Raw genomic sequence first — 18,532 nt, 5'->3', positions numbered from 1 at the left:
CTCATTAATTGAATAGATTCAACTTCTATGGGGTAAAACCGAAAGAACTACCAACGTATTCAGATATAGCTTTAAAATGATTATCTTCACTGGAAGAATACTCTGTAATCGCTCCAACAAAATAACCGAAACCCAGTCCTTCAAAAGGGCAACTCAGAACATACTGTCGGCAAGCGTCAGCTTGCAAAGGATGTGAAAATATACAATCAATAACTTTTCCTTTTAAGTAAAACAGTTTTATCTATATTTTGAACCAGTCAAAAGTTTCCTGCAGAACGATATAAAATGAAAGCCATACAGCATCCATGCTCTATTTACCTATGTAAGGATGACTCCCCGTGCAAAGTATTTCACAGAAGTGAATTTGCTAAAAGATTACTTAAGACAGACTCATTTAAAAATGAATACTGGCACATGAGTTGGGGTGAATGATAACTAACAATGTATACGGATCATTTTGCAAGGAAAACGATTTTGCTTGCATATCCCACTTTTCTGTCAATGTAATCATGTGACTTGTGCGATTAAAATGATTTTTCGTCTCGTTAATTGAGCTTCCGATCAGGCTGAAATCAGGTTGGCTTAGAGAACATGTTAAGGGTGGCAAGTTGGCCGTTACTTCACTTTGAACACACTGATTACCTTTGAAAATTAATATCACCCGAGAACAAAACTTTACAAAGAATATCAACCTTTGTATGCATTGAAATGACTATATATATATATATATATATATATATATATATATATATATATATATATATTATATATATATATATATATATATATATATATATATATGTATATATATAGACTATGCATATATTTACAGTATATATATATATATATATATATAATTACATATATATGTATATATGTATATATGTATATATATTTATATATATATTATATACATATATATACAGTATATATATATATATATATATATATATATATATATATATATATATATATATATATATATATATATATATATATATACATACACACACAATCATTAAGCTACAAATGTCGTTTAATGTCCAAAAAAATTTCATATGTAAATATATATGTATGTTACTAACAGGACCTCATTGAAACTGGATGGTATTTAGCGGAGGTCCAATTAGTAACTGTATTAATGCACAGGTAATTGTGTAAGTGATAAAATTAATATATATATTTATATACTGTATATATATAATCGATAAGCAGATATAGCCAGAGACAGTTAGCAAGCAGTGGAAATACCCAGAAGCACACAAATCCAAATTACATCTTTGGTTCTGAAAGGAAAAATAACAGGTAATAAATGGACGACATTTCTTGCATCCATGATATTGCAGTTTATGCCAGAACGCCTCCAATAACGACAGAAAAATTACACATATTCCCCCCCCAACACAGAGACACTATCCCCCCATCCCTTCAGGCATGCAGTACCAAGGAGGATCTTGGGGAACATAATGACTCGGACAGGTATATATACCCTTGCAACTCACGTCTCCTGCATCAGGTCCTTCAAGGAACGAGATCTGTCCCTTTGTGCGAGAACTCCCAGCAATGGCAGGTAAAGTTGAGTCTCTCTTTTGTTTTTATTGATAGAGCACCAAGAAATGTAGCAGATATTGGAACTTCTTTTTCGACGTTCCACTGTCTGACAATGTTTTTTTTTCAGCAGTTCCAGAGAGTTTTGCATTATTTTTATTTTCGCAGTTTTCAATAACATCGGGATGCGCGAACGAAAAGAGTCGGCGTAAATGTATATAAATCCATCACTGAAGAGGCTCGGCTTCTCTTAAAAATGGTTTTATTTATAGGAATTATTGCATCCTCATAGGGCTCGCGAAAAGTACAAATGGCACCGGTGTATATGACAGAATCTAAAATACGAACGATGATTATTTTTTGCTTGGTTATTTTGCCACAGTATTCTTATTTTGTCTTCCCTAACTTACAGAACAAAAGAAAACGTATTTCTGGATTTTAAAGCCCTTTGTCTTCTACCAAGGTTGTTGTATGATAAATTTATCCCCTTCTATATTATCCCTGCAGACACGAGGATATCTTGAATGTTTGAAACTTACTGGCAACAGTGCGGTATTCTGTTTTACATCCTGTAACAACGTCACCTTTATCAAACTCTGACGATTTTAAGACAATTCTTTGAAACACAAAAATGAAGTATCCAGATTTCATTTTGTTTTTCAGTCGTTGAGCTATTCCATTGGGAAGACGAGGCTTGTGATCGGTTTTCTCACGAATTCCCTAGGCTTCTGTCCTTCGTGAAAACTGCACAATAATCTTTTTAAAACAATCTGAACTTAGCTTATTCGCTGCTGATAAATTTCTGCCCTTACCAATTTTGTTTGAGATTTCGTGACCGGCAATATGATACAAACACACAAAAAGACAAAAATCCTGTTTTGAAAAAAAAAAAATACTGGACGAGATTTTGTAAAGTTAACAAAAGAAAAATCTTTAAAGTGAACCCCTCCACCACCAACAGTCACTCATTTCGGCGGATTTTCCTATAAATATTCTTCAACAAACAAGAGCATGAAAGATGATCTTTTTATAAACTGGCAAAGGAAAGCTTTCGCTTCAAAATGTACGACTGAATCGGACCTCCGGAACCTCTCTTATTAAAGACTAACATTTCTAATCGAGTGTCACTGCCTCATTGTCATCTGAGGTATATGTTACGTCTTGAATAGGGCAACAAATGTTTCACATTTCTGAAACTGTGGCACTAATAACTGCAAATTAGTCAATAAACAACTGCAAAACTCATCTTGGAAGTTAAGGCAGAAATCATCATCTTACATCTTCGAAGTTGTATCACAGAAAAAATGGTTACATTCTACAGAGCAGAACAATGTAAGACTTGAATATTAGGCCCTGTTTCAATCCTTATGAATTTCTCAAGGAAAACTAAAGCTTTAAATCTCCTACAATGAACAGCTTAAAGCCAGAATACAAAAGTATGAATTACACCAATACCTAAGTCATATTCGTTCTTGCAAGACCTAAGTCATAAAGAAATGATCTTCGTTCTTGCAGTCAGAGACTACAACTCACCATAAAGAAATGATCTTCCTCGTATTTAGTCAAGAGACTACAACTCACCATAAAAATGATCTTATGCATTTAATCAGAGACTACAACTTGCAATGAAAAAAATGATCTTCCATGTATTTAATCAGAGAATACAACTCACAATGAAGAAATGATCTTCCTCACAACAGATTTCTCCCAAACAATAATACACGCACAAAGCAAGAAATGAAGTTCACTAAATAGATCTCTATGTTTTTCCTCCCTCTTGTTTTTTATTTTATGAAAGATATTTTAAAGAAGCAACACAGATCTTTGGATGAAACTAAATACGCATTAAAAACTCTGTATATAACACATCTCTTTAACTAAAAGGACAACCAACTTTGTCAATAATTGTAATTATATTTTAAGATTTAAAAATCGATGACAGTCTGCGAGCTTGCTCAATTGCAATCCAAGAGAACGCCCTTACAGTATATTGCAGATTTCCTGTTCAACATCTATGAATAACCCTTCATCTTCTAAAAATAGTTAGTAGAAAATTTCAACTACAAGCAACTTCAACAACATTTGCGACAGAACCACTTCAACTCTATCCAAAATGAACCCCTTTCTCTACATCTGATAATCCAACCCACCCTTCAGAAACAAATGAGGAGGTATCTTTAGCTGTCATATTTGAATATTCCATATTAAGTTATATATATATATATATATATATATATATATATATATATATATATATATATATATATATAACCAATTAAATTTTTTTAAGCAGATAAGGTTTCACGGGCTTGCCAGACATCGTGCAGCCATACCTTATTAACACTACTGTTGCCAGAAATAAAATGTATGTTCCTTCTTTTACAGCCTTCAGATCAACCTGGCAAGCGCTCTCGGGCTTTTTAGTTGCTGTGAGCGTCAATGCTCAACCAGACCAGACCACGTAAGGAGACCCTTTATTTCTTCCACCGATATTACGGATATATTTGCCTATCCATGACATGGCCTTTGCCAACCTTACAGTATAAAATTACCTTTTCTAATTATAAGATTTTCATCATTTTACCATTTATCGTGACTTCTTGGCTTATAAAGCAAGTGTTTTTTTATTATAAAATAAATTTGTAAGATATATTAAAATATAATCATATTTACTAAACCAAGCTTCTCTATGGTATGAAGAGTGCATCAGCCACTGTGATCTGAAATTCTCTTATATCCGTGTTTTCCCGAATCCATTGCTTGTTAAGATTCGTATTCTCTCTCTCCCAGTGACTAAATTTTCTGAGGCAGATGTAGAACTAGGACCGTTCTCTCTCTCTCTCTCTCTCTCTCTCTCGTTTATTACCAATTCTGAGGTAGATGGAGAATCGGGCCTCTTTTTCTCGCTCTCTCTCTCTCACTGATTACATTTTCTTACGTATGTGGAGAATCGGCTTGTTTTTGTCTTCCCAGAAAATACAACCCTAACCAAACGCCACTTTCCAGACCCACCCTGCACCGCTGACAACTTAGATTGCAAGTGTCATAGCCTCTTGAGGCCACCACACACAACAGAACAGAAGGCGCCGACGGCAGTCTATAGGAAAGGCCATTAAACCTGTGAGGACAAACTCGGGGTGAAGGTCCCCGCTCCACCAGATCAAATTACTAAAAATCTTTCTCATTTGTTTATAAACAAATCATACTTAGAAACATCCTGTGTGATATGACGCGCGATATTGCAAACGACTGCTCAACATGATGTACTGAAGGGTGCATATAACTGATATGATGCGCAGATGTGCATATAAATAATGATATGATGCACAGATGTCCATGCAGCCGATATGCTGCAGTAAAGATGCTCACAATATGAAACTCTGTAAAAAATAAATCCATTCCACTCCAACACGATCATCTAAAGTACTACATAAAATAATCTCATATATAAGGTGATCACTGTTGTCGGAATAATAATGAAATCATAAAAAAAATAAATAGTACGATAAAGGCTCCTTTCTGTTTCTGGCTCAACACCAGGTTCCACCTATACCATACACAATCTGGAGGCATGTCACAAGAGTTTAAGGACTGCATGAGGATAACTTCTTAACCAATTTAGGAGTTGTAAGTATTAGACTGTATTAGTTTCTAGATTTTAACATGTGATATTCACCTCCAAAAGTGAACCCAAATTTTCTAATTATATATACAGTATATTTATTTATTTTATATAATATATGAACCATTTCAATTAAAATTCAACGGGTGGACTATATTTTTGTTGTAGATGAAAAGACGGAGCCATCGTGTCGCTTTGCCATCTGAAACCAAGTTCACGGAAAAGATCAACGCCAACAAGAATGCTGATACCACTGACGCTCAAGTCCAGAAAATCGTCGATGCTGTTCCTGGCTGCATCACCAGTTCTGGAGGAACCACTGCTCTCAAGGTAAGAGGCTGTGATAAGGGCCACTTTTTCTCTTGAATCTCTCTCTCTCTCTGCCTTTTAATTCTTTGCCTTTTTCTGGCATTCACAATCAACAAAGTTGCCATCAGACTGCCTTCTCAATATGACACAGTAACATAATTTTTGATTCAGCATTACTTTCCAAAAAATGAATCTCTGTTCTCTACCTTTCGCTCATACGGTATCTACGATCAACTGGTAGCTATCAGCTTGCATCCTCGATTTATGATGTGATATCGTGATTTCCATTTAACATCTCGAGGGCTGCAAATTGTTATGCTGATCAATGCCCTCCAACCGTCAAACATATCAAATTGTAGCCCCTGTAATCTCAGTGGTTTTATTTTTACTCGGGTTAAAGTCAACCCAATAATCATACTAACGATGCAGGATAGGACACCACCAGTCTGAGCGGCTTATACAGCATTATACCGAGACCACCTAAAGATAGATCTATTTCGGTGGCCTTGATTATACGCTGTTCCGGCTGTACAGAAAACTCGGTTGCGCCGAAGAAACTTCGGCGCATTTTTTACTTATTATCTTTCTAATTGGACTTTTCCTATTTGAACAGATGCACAGTTTCATGACCTGCATGAAGGCCGCCTGTGTGACTGCACTGACTCCTTAGTAAGGAGGAAGGGCCTCTCCCACCAATGAGTCCTGACACTGAGGCTTTGGAACCTGGCAACTGTGCAATGACCTGGCTTGGAGAGATTAGTTACTGTTTGGAAGTCTTCAATGATATCTTGAAAAATATCTTTCACTATGAACTCATAACTCTACATAATTCCTGATTACTTTTGTGAACAACATTCCTTTTTCAACTCATTAAAATTTTGGCATTATTATTTCTAAGTTTTTATCTTACCCTCTGAACGTCAGATATATCACTGACGAATAATGAAACCTACGTGGATGAAAAAGTCCAACAAGAACCTCCTTGATTATCAACGAAAATCACTGGATAAGTCTCAGTAATTATACGACAACTCACCTCCAATGCAAATGGACACAGAATTTACTTTCAATAGTTTGCAAAAGGAAAAAAAAAAGCCGAAAATGCATTGCAAGTAAATATAATCTGCCAGCGTAAGGACGAAGGAATATACAAATAACAATTACCTGTACGCAGTAAAGTTGTAAATATTTTGTTTCACCAAAGAGAGGGATTTTTCAATGAAAGTCATCGGCTCTCTATACACAATATTGCACAATCAAAGATAAATCCCAGCGTATGCCATTTTAATGCACTGGAAAAGATACGCGTGATTTTTGGCTGGATCCCTCAGACGGTAGGGTATGTGTGACAGTTGCACTGAATAATCTAAATATCTTAGCCACAAGCTTTGGAAAAAACGAAAAATTTTCACCAAAACCGGCTCAGTGAGACACGGGGTTTTGTTCCAATCATTTCTTTATAGACCTTGCTTGAACCTGCAGGATAATTTCAACATGAAAGAATACGCTCAAGAGACACACAGTGCATATACGTGTATAAAACCTGATACGTATAAAAATTATTCCTTGAAAAAAATTACACTTGACATATATAATTTTTTTAAAAGTATAAATAAAAAGTGTGGGTAAAAGTACCACTAAATGAGTCAGTCTCCATTTTGCTTCACATAGCGTATAGTAAGTACGAAAGCACATGAAAAAAATTGAATTCTGGACATATATATATATATATATATATATATATATATATATATACATATATATATATATATATATATATATATATATATATATATATATAATATATAATATATATATAGATATATATATATAATATATATATACATATATATATATATATAATATATACATATATATATATATATATATATATATATAATATATATATATATATATATATATATATATATATATATATGCTAATATTATAAATATATTTACTAGTGCTCATCATATATATATAAACCTAATCATAAATTAAAGAACTGCGTATAGAGACAAATTCATGAGTACTTTAGGATTTTTAAGTAGCCTACCATGTGAAATACTTTCCATAAATATATTCTCAAACAAGTATGTAGGTTATTCTGTTGAATACTTTCCATAAATATTTTATATGTTGAATCAAGTATTTGTAAGTAGTCTACCGTGAATGCTTTTTTATATATATATATATATATATATATATATATATATATATATATATATATATATATATATATATATATTCTCAAGTAAGTCTGTATGCCTACCCTGTTAAATGCTTTTCACGAATATATTGTCAAGTAAGTAAGTAGCCCACCCTGTTAGATATCTTCCATAAATAAATTATTAAGGAAGTTGACTATCCTTAAATATAATCTATAAATAAATTTTCAAGTGAGGAGCCTAACTTGTTTAATATTTTTCATATTCTTAATTAAATATTACTCTACCCTTTTGAATATTTTTCATAAATATGTCCGTAAGTTTTACAAGGGAAAATAAAATATACTGGTAGCAAAATGTACAAATGTTATAACAGCCACACCATATAAGAATTAAACGAAAAATCTAATCCAATTTTTCTAGAAACCAAAAATGCAAAAAAGACATAATTTATTAATTCGTTTTTTAAAGATATCGTTAGACATTAAAATTCAACGAACACGATAAATAAACAATGCAAAGACAGAAAAACAAAAGGTAATCATGAAAGATTTTATCAAACAATACACGTGTTTATGTTTCTGTTGAAATGCGTCTACAAAACCAATAATCTGTTCAACTTATAACTGTATCCTTTCACAATTATGTACATATATTTTTTTTAGATATTTTTTAAATGAAACTAATGATATACTTATTTACAATTGTGTACATATATATTTTTAGATATTTCTTATATGAAACTCCTTTCAAACTTATTTACTTTTAGTGTACTTCATTTTATTATGGCATCAATAACCTATGTGTTGTGACGCCAGTTTGAAGACATAAATCAATCAACCAACTACCTTATTCCCAACAAAGCACTCAATGTTTTATGCTTTTCCAAGGTGGACGGATCAGGAAAAGTCAACGCCACCGCCGTGGAATCGAAACTGGCCGAAATGCTCAAAACTAACAAAGGAAGCGACGTCTCAGACGCTCAGGTCCAGACCATCGTCAAGGAAGTCCCTCGATGCATCACGGAGGCTGGAGGAGACTATCTCGAAGTACATGGCTAAGATGTTCTCTCTGTCTGTCTCTCTCTCAACCTGTTTCTCTCTCTCTTTGATTGTCATAAGGAAATTAAAAATATAATTATATAATTGCAGATTCATCTCTCTCTCTCTCTCTCTCTCTCTCTCTCTCTCTCTCTCTCTCTCTCTCTCTCTATCTATTTCTGTCTTTCTTTCACTGTCAAGAAAATTAAAAGTGTAATTTCAGATTTAACCTCTCTCTCTCTCTCTCTCTCTCTCTCTCAATGTCTGTCTCTCTTTAACTGTCAGGCAAATTAAAAATATAATTTCACATTCATCTCTCTCTCTCTCTCTCTCTCTCTCTCTCTCTCTCTCTCTCTCTCTCTCTTTCTTTCTGTTTCCTTCACTGTCAAGGAAAATTAAAAATATAATTTCAGAGTCAACATCCAAATACTCATAGAAATTAGAGGTGAATAACTAATTCAGTTGTTAGATTAACAAAATTAAAATGTATACATTAATGTTATATTGTATTCAAATGTTTCTATATGAAGTGCAAGACGACACTGCATAAGAAAATAGCAAAATTAAAATTTACATTCGCATTCATGAACATCCGAATACGTCATAGAAATTGCATCTTCTCGCATCAAAATAATTTGGCAAAAGTTGAAATTATATCTCTTAGATTAACAAATAATCCTAAAATGTTTTACACAGAAATTAATTTTTGTTCTAATTGTTTAATCAAATGACTTCCACCATATGAAGGACGCCTGCAAGATGACACTGTCATTGGAAGGAAATACCATCGATAATAAAATTCTGGGACTCTGCTGACCACATGAAACGACCTGGCTTTGAAAGATTACTTACTCTGTTAAAGTAGAAAAAATATCTTCACAATGAAAAATAGAAGTAGTGTCTCATTACCACTGTCAAGGACATACTATAGACCAAGGCCAAGAGAAAGAGGAGGTCTGCTCACTTCCCCCCAAATTCCCCATGTAGGCGGAGCTTTGTCTACCTCCTTATTACGTCAGCAGGTGAATTGCCGCAACGAGCAGGTACCACTAAGATACGTCATCGCCTGCGTAGTTATCCCGCGTGGGAAGCGACTCCACCAAATTGGGTAGGCCTTGTCTCTCTTGGCCTTGCTATAAACCAATAAAATTTGGCAATAATACACCCTGGGATTTTTATTCTTATCCTTCCGATATTGATAAACTTGAAAAAAAAAAAAAAAGGAGAATCTCATAAACCTCATCAATTGAATGGATTCAACGTCTATGGGGTAAACACTGAAGGAACTGCCAACGCATTCAGTAACAGTTTTAAAACACTTATCTTCACTGGAAGAATTCTTTGCAACCACTTGATGAAAATGACTGAAATCCAGTCCTTCAAAAGGGCAACTCAGAATATACTGTCGGCAAACGTCAGCTTACGAATGATGTGAAAATAAATAATCAATAATTTTTTTTTTAAGTAAAACAGATTTACCTATATTTTGAACCAGTCACAAGTTTCCAGCAGAAAGATATAAAATGAAAGCCATATAGCATTCATGCTCTATTTGCCGATGTAAGGATAACTCCTGTGCAAAGCATTTCACAGAAGTGAATTTGCTAAAGGATGTTTTTTTTTTTTAAGGAAGACTCATTTGAAAATGAATACTGGCACATGGGTTGGGCTGAATGATAACTAACAATGTATACGGATCATTTTGCGAGGAAAATGAATTTGCCTGCATAACCCACTGTTCTATCAATGAAATCACGTGACTTGTCCGATTAAAATGATTTTTCATCTCGTAAATAGAGCCTGAAATCAGATTGCTGAAATAAGGTTGGCTTTGAAGAATAGCTATGAGAAAAAATGGCAAATATAGCCGTTATTTCACTTTGAACATATAGATTAACTTTGAAAATTAATATCCTCTGAGACCAAAAATTTACAAAGAATATAAATATTTTATATGCATTATAAAATGACTACATATATATATATATATATATATATATATATATATATATATATATATATATATATATATATATATATATATATATATATATATATATATATAATACAATTATTTATATATATATATATATATATATATATATATATATATATATATATATTTATATATATATATATATATATATATATATATATATATATATATATATATATATATATATATATATATATATATATATATTACTAAGAGGACCTCATTGAAACTGGATGGTATCTAGCGGAGGTCCTATTAGTAATTGTATTAATGCACAGATAATTGTGTAAGTGATAAAATATAATATATATATATATATATATATATATATATATATATATATATATATATATATATATATATATATATATATATATATATATATAATATAGCAGATAGATAGGCAGAGACAGTTAGCAAGCAGTGCAAATATCCAGAACCACACAAATCCAAATTATATCTTTGGTTCTGGAAGGAAAAATAACAGGTAATAAATGGATGACACACTGTACAGCCATGATATTGCAGTTTGTGCCTGAAGGCCTCCAATAACGAGAGAAAGATTACAGACATTTCGCTTCCCCCCTCCCCACACACAGACATATTATCCTCCTCCCTTCCCCACAGTCTCCCTCAGGCATGCAATACCAAAGAGGATCTTGGGGAACAATGACTCGGACAGGTATATATACCCTTGCAACTCACGTCTCTTGCATCAGGTCCTTCAAGGAACGAGATCTGTCCCTCTGTGTGAGAAGTCCTAGCAATGGCAGGTAAAGTTGAGTCTCTTTTTTGTTTTTATTGATAGAGCACCAAGAAACGTTGCAGATATTAGGAACTTCTTTTTCGACGTTCCACTGTCTGACAATGTTTTATTTCCAGCATTCCCTGAGAGATTTGCATTTCCAGCATTCCCAGAGAGATTTGCATTATTTTTATTTTCGCAGTTTTCAATAACAACATCGGGATTTGCGAACGAAAAGTCGGCGTAAATGTATCTAAATTCATCACTGAACAGGCTCGGCTTCTCTTAAAAATGGCTTTATTTATATCATAGGAATTACAGTATCCTCATGGGGCTCATGGAAAGTACAAGTGGCACCAGTGTCTATGGCAGTTTTCTTCGCTCAAGTATTTTGCTACAGTAATCTTATTTTGCCTTCCCTAACTTACGGAAAAAAGAAAATATATTTCTAAATTTTAAAACCCCTCGTCTTCTACCAAGGTTCTTGTATGATACATTTATCCCTTTTATATTATCCCTGCAGACACGAGGACATCTTGATTGTTTTAAACTTACTGGCAACAGTGCGATATTCTGTTTACATCCTGTAACATCGTCACCTTTATCAAACTCTGACGATTTTAAGACATCTCTTTGAAACACAAAAAGAAAGAAGTATCCAGATTTCATTTTGCTTTCCATTCGTTGAACTCTTCCATTGGGAAGATGAGGCTTGTGATCGGTTTTCTCTTGAATCCCCTAGGCTTCTGTCCTTCGTGAGAACTGCGCAATAACCATTCTAAAATAATCTGAATTTAGCTTATTCGCTACTGATAAATCTCTGCCCTTACCAATTTTGTTTGACATTTCGTAGCCGGCAATATGATACAAGCACACAAGAAGACAAATATCCTGTTTTGAAATAAAAAACATTGTAAAGTTAACAAAAGAAAAGTATTTAAAGTGAACCCCTCCCCCACCAAGAGTCACTCATTTCGGCAGATTTTGTATAAATATTCTTCAACAAACAAAAAGATGAAAGATTTTCTTTTTATAAACTGGCAATGGAAAGCTTTCGCTTCAAAATGTACGACTGAATCAGTCCTCTGCAACCTCTCTCGTGAAGGACTAACATTTCTAATCGAGTGTCACTGCCTAGTATTCGTCTGAGATATATGTTACGTCTTCAATAGGTCAACAAATATTTCACATTTCGGAAGCTGTGGCCTAATAATTGCAAATTAGTCACTAAACAACTAGAAAACTCATCTTGGAAGTTAAGGCAGAAAGCATCTTACATCTTCGAAGTTGTATCACAGAAAAAGTGTTACATTCTATAGAATAGAACAATGTAAGACTTGAATATTAGGCGCTGTTTCAGTCCCTATGAAATTCTTAGTGAAAACTAAAGCTCTAAATCTCCTACAATGAACAGCTTAAAGTCAGAATACAAAAGTATGAATTACACCGATACCTCAGTCCCTATTTGCCCGGAGACTATTTGCATAAAAATGAACATATTTAATCAGAGACTACAACTCGCCATAAAGAAATGATCTTATTCGTATTTAGTCAGAGACTATAACTCGCTATAAAGAAATGATCTTATTCGTATTTAGTTAGAGAATACAACTTGCCATAAAGAAATGATCTTATTCGTATTTAGTCAGAGACTACAACTCGCTATAAAGAAATGATCTTTTACTATTTAATCACAGAATACAACTCGCCAGGAAGAAATGATCTTCCTCACAACAGCTTTCTCCCAAACAATAATATACTCAGAAAGCAAGATATGAAGTTCACTAAATAAGCATCTATTTTTTTTTTTCTCTCTCTCTTTTATTTTTTGAAAAATATTTTAAAGAAGAAACACAGATCTTTGGATGAAATTAAATATGCATTAAAAGCTCTGTATACAACACATCTCTTCGACTAAAAGGACAACTGGCTTTGTCAATAATTGTGATTATATTTTAGGTAAGATTTAAGAACCGATGACAGTCTGGAAACTCGCCCAATTGCAATCTTAAAGAAGTCCATTGAAGTATACTCCAGATTTCCTGTTCAACATTTATGAATAACCCTTCATTTTCTAAAATTAGTTAGTGAAAAATTTCAACTTCAACAACATTTGCGACAGACCGCTTCAACTCTATCCAAAATTAACCCCTTTCTCTACATCTGATAATCCAGCCCACCCTTCAGAAACAAATGAGGAGGCATCTTTAGTTGTCATATTTAGACGTTCCATGACCAAATAATTTATATTTATATACCAATTAAGAGAATTTTTTTTTAATTAGATAAAGGTTTCACTGGCTTGCCAGCCATCGTACAGCTATACCTTATTAATACTAGTGTTACAGAGAAATAAAATGTATTTTCCTTCTTTTCCAGTCTTCAAGATCAACCTGGCAATAGCTCTCGGGCTTTTGGCTGCCGTGAGCGTTAGTGCTCTCAGACTAAGTAAGGAGACCATTTATTTTTTCCGGAAATATTACGGATTATATTTACCCTATCCATGAGAATACATGTCCTTTACCAAACCTTATATATTTACCTTTTATCGAATAATTATAAGGTTTTCATACTTTTTACTATTTATCGTGACTTCTTAGCTTATAAAACAGTGTTTTTTTTATTGTAAAATTAATATGAAATATAGCCATTTAAACAAATTTCTTTCATCTATTACCTGAAATTCTGAGTGTTTGGATCCATAGGGCCGTTCTTCTCTCTCTCATTGACTAAACTTCTGAGTAGATTATTACTCTTCACATCTATTAATTCTGAGGTAGATGGAGGACTTTCTCTCTCTCTCTCTCTCTCTCAATGACTACATTTCCTTAGGTATATGGAGAATCTGTGAGTTTTTGTCTTCCCAGAAAATACAAACCTAACCAAACATCACTTTCCAGACCTACCCTGCGCTGCTGACAACTTAGAATGCAAGTGTCATAACCTCTTGAAACACCCACACAACGCAACAGAAGGCGCCGACGGAGGTCCTATGGGAAAAGCCATTAAAACCTGTGAGGATAAATTCCAGACGAAGGCCCCCGCTCCACCAGGTAAATTACTAAAAAATCTTTATCTTGTTTATAAACAAAATCATACCTAAGAAACATCTGTGTGATATGACGCACAGATGTGCATATAACTGTGATATGAGGCACAGAAGTCCATGCAACTGTAATATATGGTGCAACAGTCGCGCAGAAAAGATGCACACAACCATTAAACTCTATATAAATAAACCCATTTCCTTAAAGTATTGCATCAATAAGCTCATCTATAAGCTGATCACTGTTGTCGGAATAAGAATGAAATCATTGAAAAAATAGATAATATGATAAAGGCTCTTTTCTCTTTACCATCTCCAACAGCGGGTGGACCACCATCCTTCCCACCTAATCTCGACGGCATGACACAAGAGTTCAAGAACTGCGTGAGGGATAACTTCTACACCAATTTAGGAGTTGTAAGTATGAGACTGCATTAGTTTCTAGATTTTTACACCGATATTCAGCTCCAAAAGCAGAGTTTGTATTATTATCATTATTATTATTATTATTATTATTATTATTATTATTATTATTATTATTATTAATCAAAAGATAAAAACTGTTCACATGGAACAAGCCCATGGTGGCCATTGCCTGAAAAATCATCCTTCCAAAGAATATGGTGTTCACCTGAAAGAGGTAACAGAAAGTGTTACGAAATACATAAAGAAGAGATCAGTTATTAGAAAAGAAAAAGGTAAACTAACAAACTTAAAATATAAATAGATAAAAATCCATAAACTATCAAAATACAAGGAGGATAATGTATACATATAAAATAAGCATACATACATCAAAGTTTGACGATTCCAGAATTTAATAAAGACGAGGTTTTAAAACTCAAGACATGTATGTATGTAAATATATATATATATATATATATATATATATATTATATATATCCAATATATATATATATATAATTGAATCACGAAAATATAATGTGATGAATATATGGATAAAAGACAAGGATCCACATGAGGAAAGAGAAACAATAAAGTGTTGCAAGGCCTTTCGACTTGTAGTCCTTTACTTAGCACTGCTAAGTAAAGGACTATAAGTCGAAAGGCCTTGCAGCACTACTGTTTCTCTTTCGAAAGTGAACTTTAAATTTTTCGTGAATTTTATATATATATATATATATATATATATATATATATATATATATATATATATATATATATATATATATATATATATATATATATATGAACCCTTTTCAGTTAAAGAAACTCAAGGGTGGACTATATTTGTATTTGTAGATGAAAAACGGAGCCATCGACGTAGCTGCCATGCAGGCCAGGTACAGGGAAAAGTTCAACACCAACAAGAATGCTGATACCACTGCCGCTCAAGGCCAGAAAATCGTCGATGCTGTTCCTGGCTGCATCACCAGTTCTGGAGGAGCCACTGCTCTCAAGGTAGGTGGCTGTGATAAGGGCCACTTCTTCTCTTGACTCTCTCTCTCTCTGCCTTTATTTCTTTCCCTTTTTCTGGTATCCACAATCAACTAAGTACCCATCAGACTGCGTTCTCCAATATGACACAGTAACATAATTTTTGATTCAGCATTATTTTCAAAAAATGAATCTTTTTTTTTCTTTACCTTTCACCCATATCTACGATCAACTGAGTAGCTACCAGACTGAATCCTCGAGTTATGATGCAACATCGTGATTTCCCATTCAACATCAACTTTCCAAAAAGTGAATTTGTTTCTTTTCCCTCGCCTTTCTCTCACGTCCATGATCATCAGCATAGGCATCAGACTGCATTCTTAAATTATTAATTAATAATTTAATTTTCGATTCAATGTCAACTTATCAACACTTATGGCAAAACCTCCAGTCAATTTGCAACAATAAAAGCCATCCAAGTGGGAACCAGAAACAGAGGAAAAGACAATATAAATAGTCAATAATTTTTTCAGGAGACGATTGCTTTGCCGATGAAATAATGTTTGTTGTCCTCGTAAATTGTCAAGTAAAATTCCTCCTTTCTAGTTTTCTGTAAAAGGAAACTATTGTGCTGATTTTGTCTGTCTGTCCGCACTTTATTCTATCCGCACTTTTTTCTGTCAGCACTTTTCTGTCCGCCATCCGGTCTTAAAAACTACTGAGGCTAGAGGGCTGCAAATTGGTATGTGATCATCCACCCTCCAATCATCAAACAGAAAATTGCAGCCCTTTAACCTCAGAAGTTTTAATTTTAAGGTTAAAGTTAGCCATAACCGTACTTCTGGCAACGATATAGGATATGATACCACTAGGCCGTGGTTAAAGTTTCACGGGCTGCGGCTCATACAGCATTATACAGAGACCACCTACAGGACAGATCTATTTTCGGTGGCCTTGATTATACGCTGTTGTGGTTGTACAGAAAACTCGATTGCGCCCAAGAAATTTCGGCGCATTTTTTACTCGTTATCTTTCTAATTTGACTTTTCCTCTTTGAACAGGTGCCCAGTTTCATGACCTGCATGAAGGCCGCCTGCGTGACTGCACTGACTCCTTAGTGAGGAGGAAGGAGCCTCTCCCACCAATAGGATCACCGACACTGAGGCTTTGGAACCTGGCAACTGTGCAATGACCTGGCTTTGAGAGATTAGATACTGTTTGGAAGTCTTCAAAAATATCTTGAAAAATATCTTTCACTATGAACTTATAACTCTACACAATTCCTGATTACCATAGTCAACAAAATTCCTTTTTCAATTCATTAAAATTTTGGCATTATTATTTCTAAGTTTTTATCTTACCCTCTTTCGAACATCGAATATATCACTGACGAAAGTGTTCAAGGCTACGTGGATAAAAAATCGAAAACAGACCTGCCTTGACTATCGGATAAGTCTCAGTAATTACTTGACAACTCACCTCCAATGCAAATAGACGCAGAATTTACTTTCGAAAATGGTTGCAAAAGAAAAAAAAGCCGAAAGACATTGCAAAGTAAATATATAATCTGCCAGCATTAAGGGGCGAAGAAATATACAAATACACAATCATCTGTACGCAGTAAAGTTTGAAATAGTTTGTTTCACCAAACACAGTGATTTTTCAATGAAAGTCATCGGCTATCTATACACAATATTGCACAATCAAAGGTAAATCCCAGCGTATGCCATTTTAATGCAATGGAAAAGATACGCGTAATTTTTGGCTGGATCCCTCAGACGGTAGGGTATGTGTGACAGTTGCACTGAATAATCTAAATATCTTAGCCACAAGCTTTGGAAAAAACGAAAAAAATCTTCACCAAAACCGGCTCAGTAAGTCACGGGTTTTGTTTCAATCATTTCTTTATAGACCGTGCTTGAACCTGAAGGATAATTTCAAGATGAAAGCAATGCGCTCGGAATGGAGTGAATATGTGTCATTTCATGCGTATAAAACATGAGAAAACTGATTATTCAATGAAAAAATTAGGGAATTGACATAATACCAAAATTTTTAAAGTATAAAGAAAACCTGCCACGAGGCCACTAAATGAGTACATAGGAATTGGGATACAACTTTTAGGTCAAAGGCTAAGCGCTGGGACCTCTGAGGTAATTCAGCATTGAAAAGAAAATTGAAACAAACGTTACTAGAGGTGGAAAATACGATGGAAGAAAGAGAATATGAATATATACAGCAAAAGAAATGGAAGGGGTTATATTAGGAGCCGAAGGGATATGCAAATATATAAGTAATGCCTACAGTGCAGCGTGAATACATTTATGGCGTTAATATTTCCGGGGCATGCATAGGAGAAATACCGTATGAAAAGTGCCCCAACCTGGCTAAGCCACTAGGAGAACTGAAGCGCTGAAAGGGGACGAAATAAAGCAATCACTTCGTTTTCAAGGTGACGACCTAAGTCACCGCTCGGAGAGGTAGGAGTTTACTAGTACTCATCATAATATTGAAAGAAAAAAGTATGAAAGAATATTTAAGAGACACACAGTGTTAAATATATATATATATTTTATATATATATATTCTATATACTTTCCATAAATATTTTCTCAAGCAAGTATAAAAACTTTTCAATACTAGTTATATAAATATTTTT

General features: G+C 33.8%; 2 protein-coding genes across 3 annotated transcripts in view; one reads left to right on the top strand and one right to left on the bottom strand.

The window, feature by feature from the left end:
* The window catches only part of Lrp4 (LDL receptor related protein 4), a 409,566-nt gene that overhangs the window by 186,106 nt on the left and 204,928 nt on the right, over nt 1–18,532 (bottom strand). The window lies entirely within an intron of this gene.
* Nucleotides 11,396–17,214, top strand: LOC136853693 (uncharacterized). The gene is made up of 6 exons (XM_067129636.1): nt 11,396–11,457; nt 13,809–13,877; nt 14,330–14,482; nt 14,798–14,892; nt 15,739–15,897; nt 16,935–17,214. Exons 1-6 carry the CDS (start codon nt 11,451–11,453, stop codon nt 16,989–16,991), a joined length of 540 nt encoding a protein of 179 aa, XP_066985737.1. The 5' UTR covers nt 11,396–11,450; the 3' UTR covers nt 16,992–17,214.

This window comes from Macrobrachium rosenbergii, chromosome 27 (assembly GCF_040412425.1).
Source record: "Macrobrachium rosenbergii isolate ZJJX-2024 chromosome 27, ASM4041242v1, whole genome shotgun sequence".
Lineage (NCBI taxonomy): Eukaryota > Metazoa > Arthropoda > Malacostraca > Decapoda > Palaemonidae > Macrobrachium > Macrobrachium rosenbergii.
This window is presented reverse-complemented; position numbering and strand designations above follow the sequence as displayed.

Coding starts and splice junctions, on each gene's coding strand:
- LOC136853693 (XM_067129636.1), top strand. Junction 14,483..14,797: donor GAAGGCCCCCGCTCCACCAG/GTAAATTACTAA, acceptor CATCTCCAACAG/CGGGTGGACCACCATCCTTC. Junction 14,893..15,738: donor TCTACACCAATTTAGGAGTT/GTAAGTATGAGA, acceptor TTGTATTTGTAG/ATGAAAAACGGAGCCATCGA.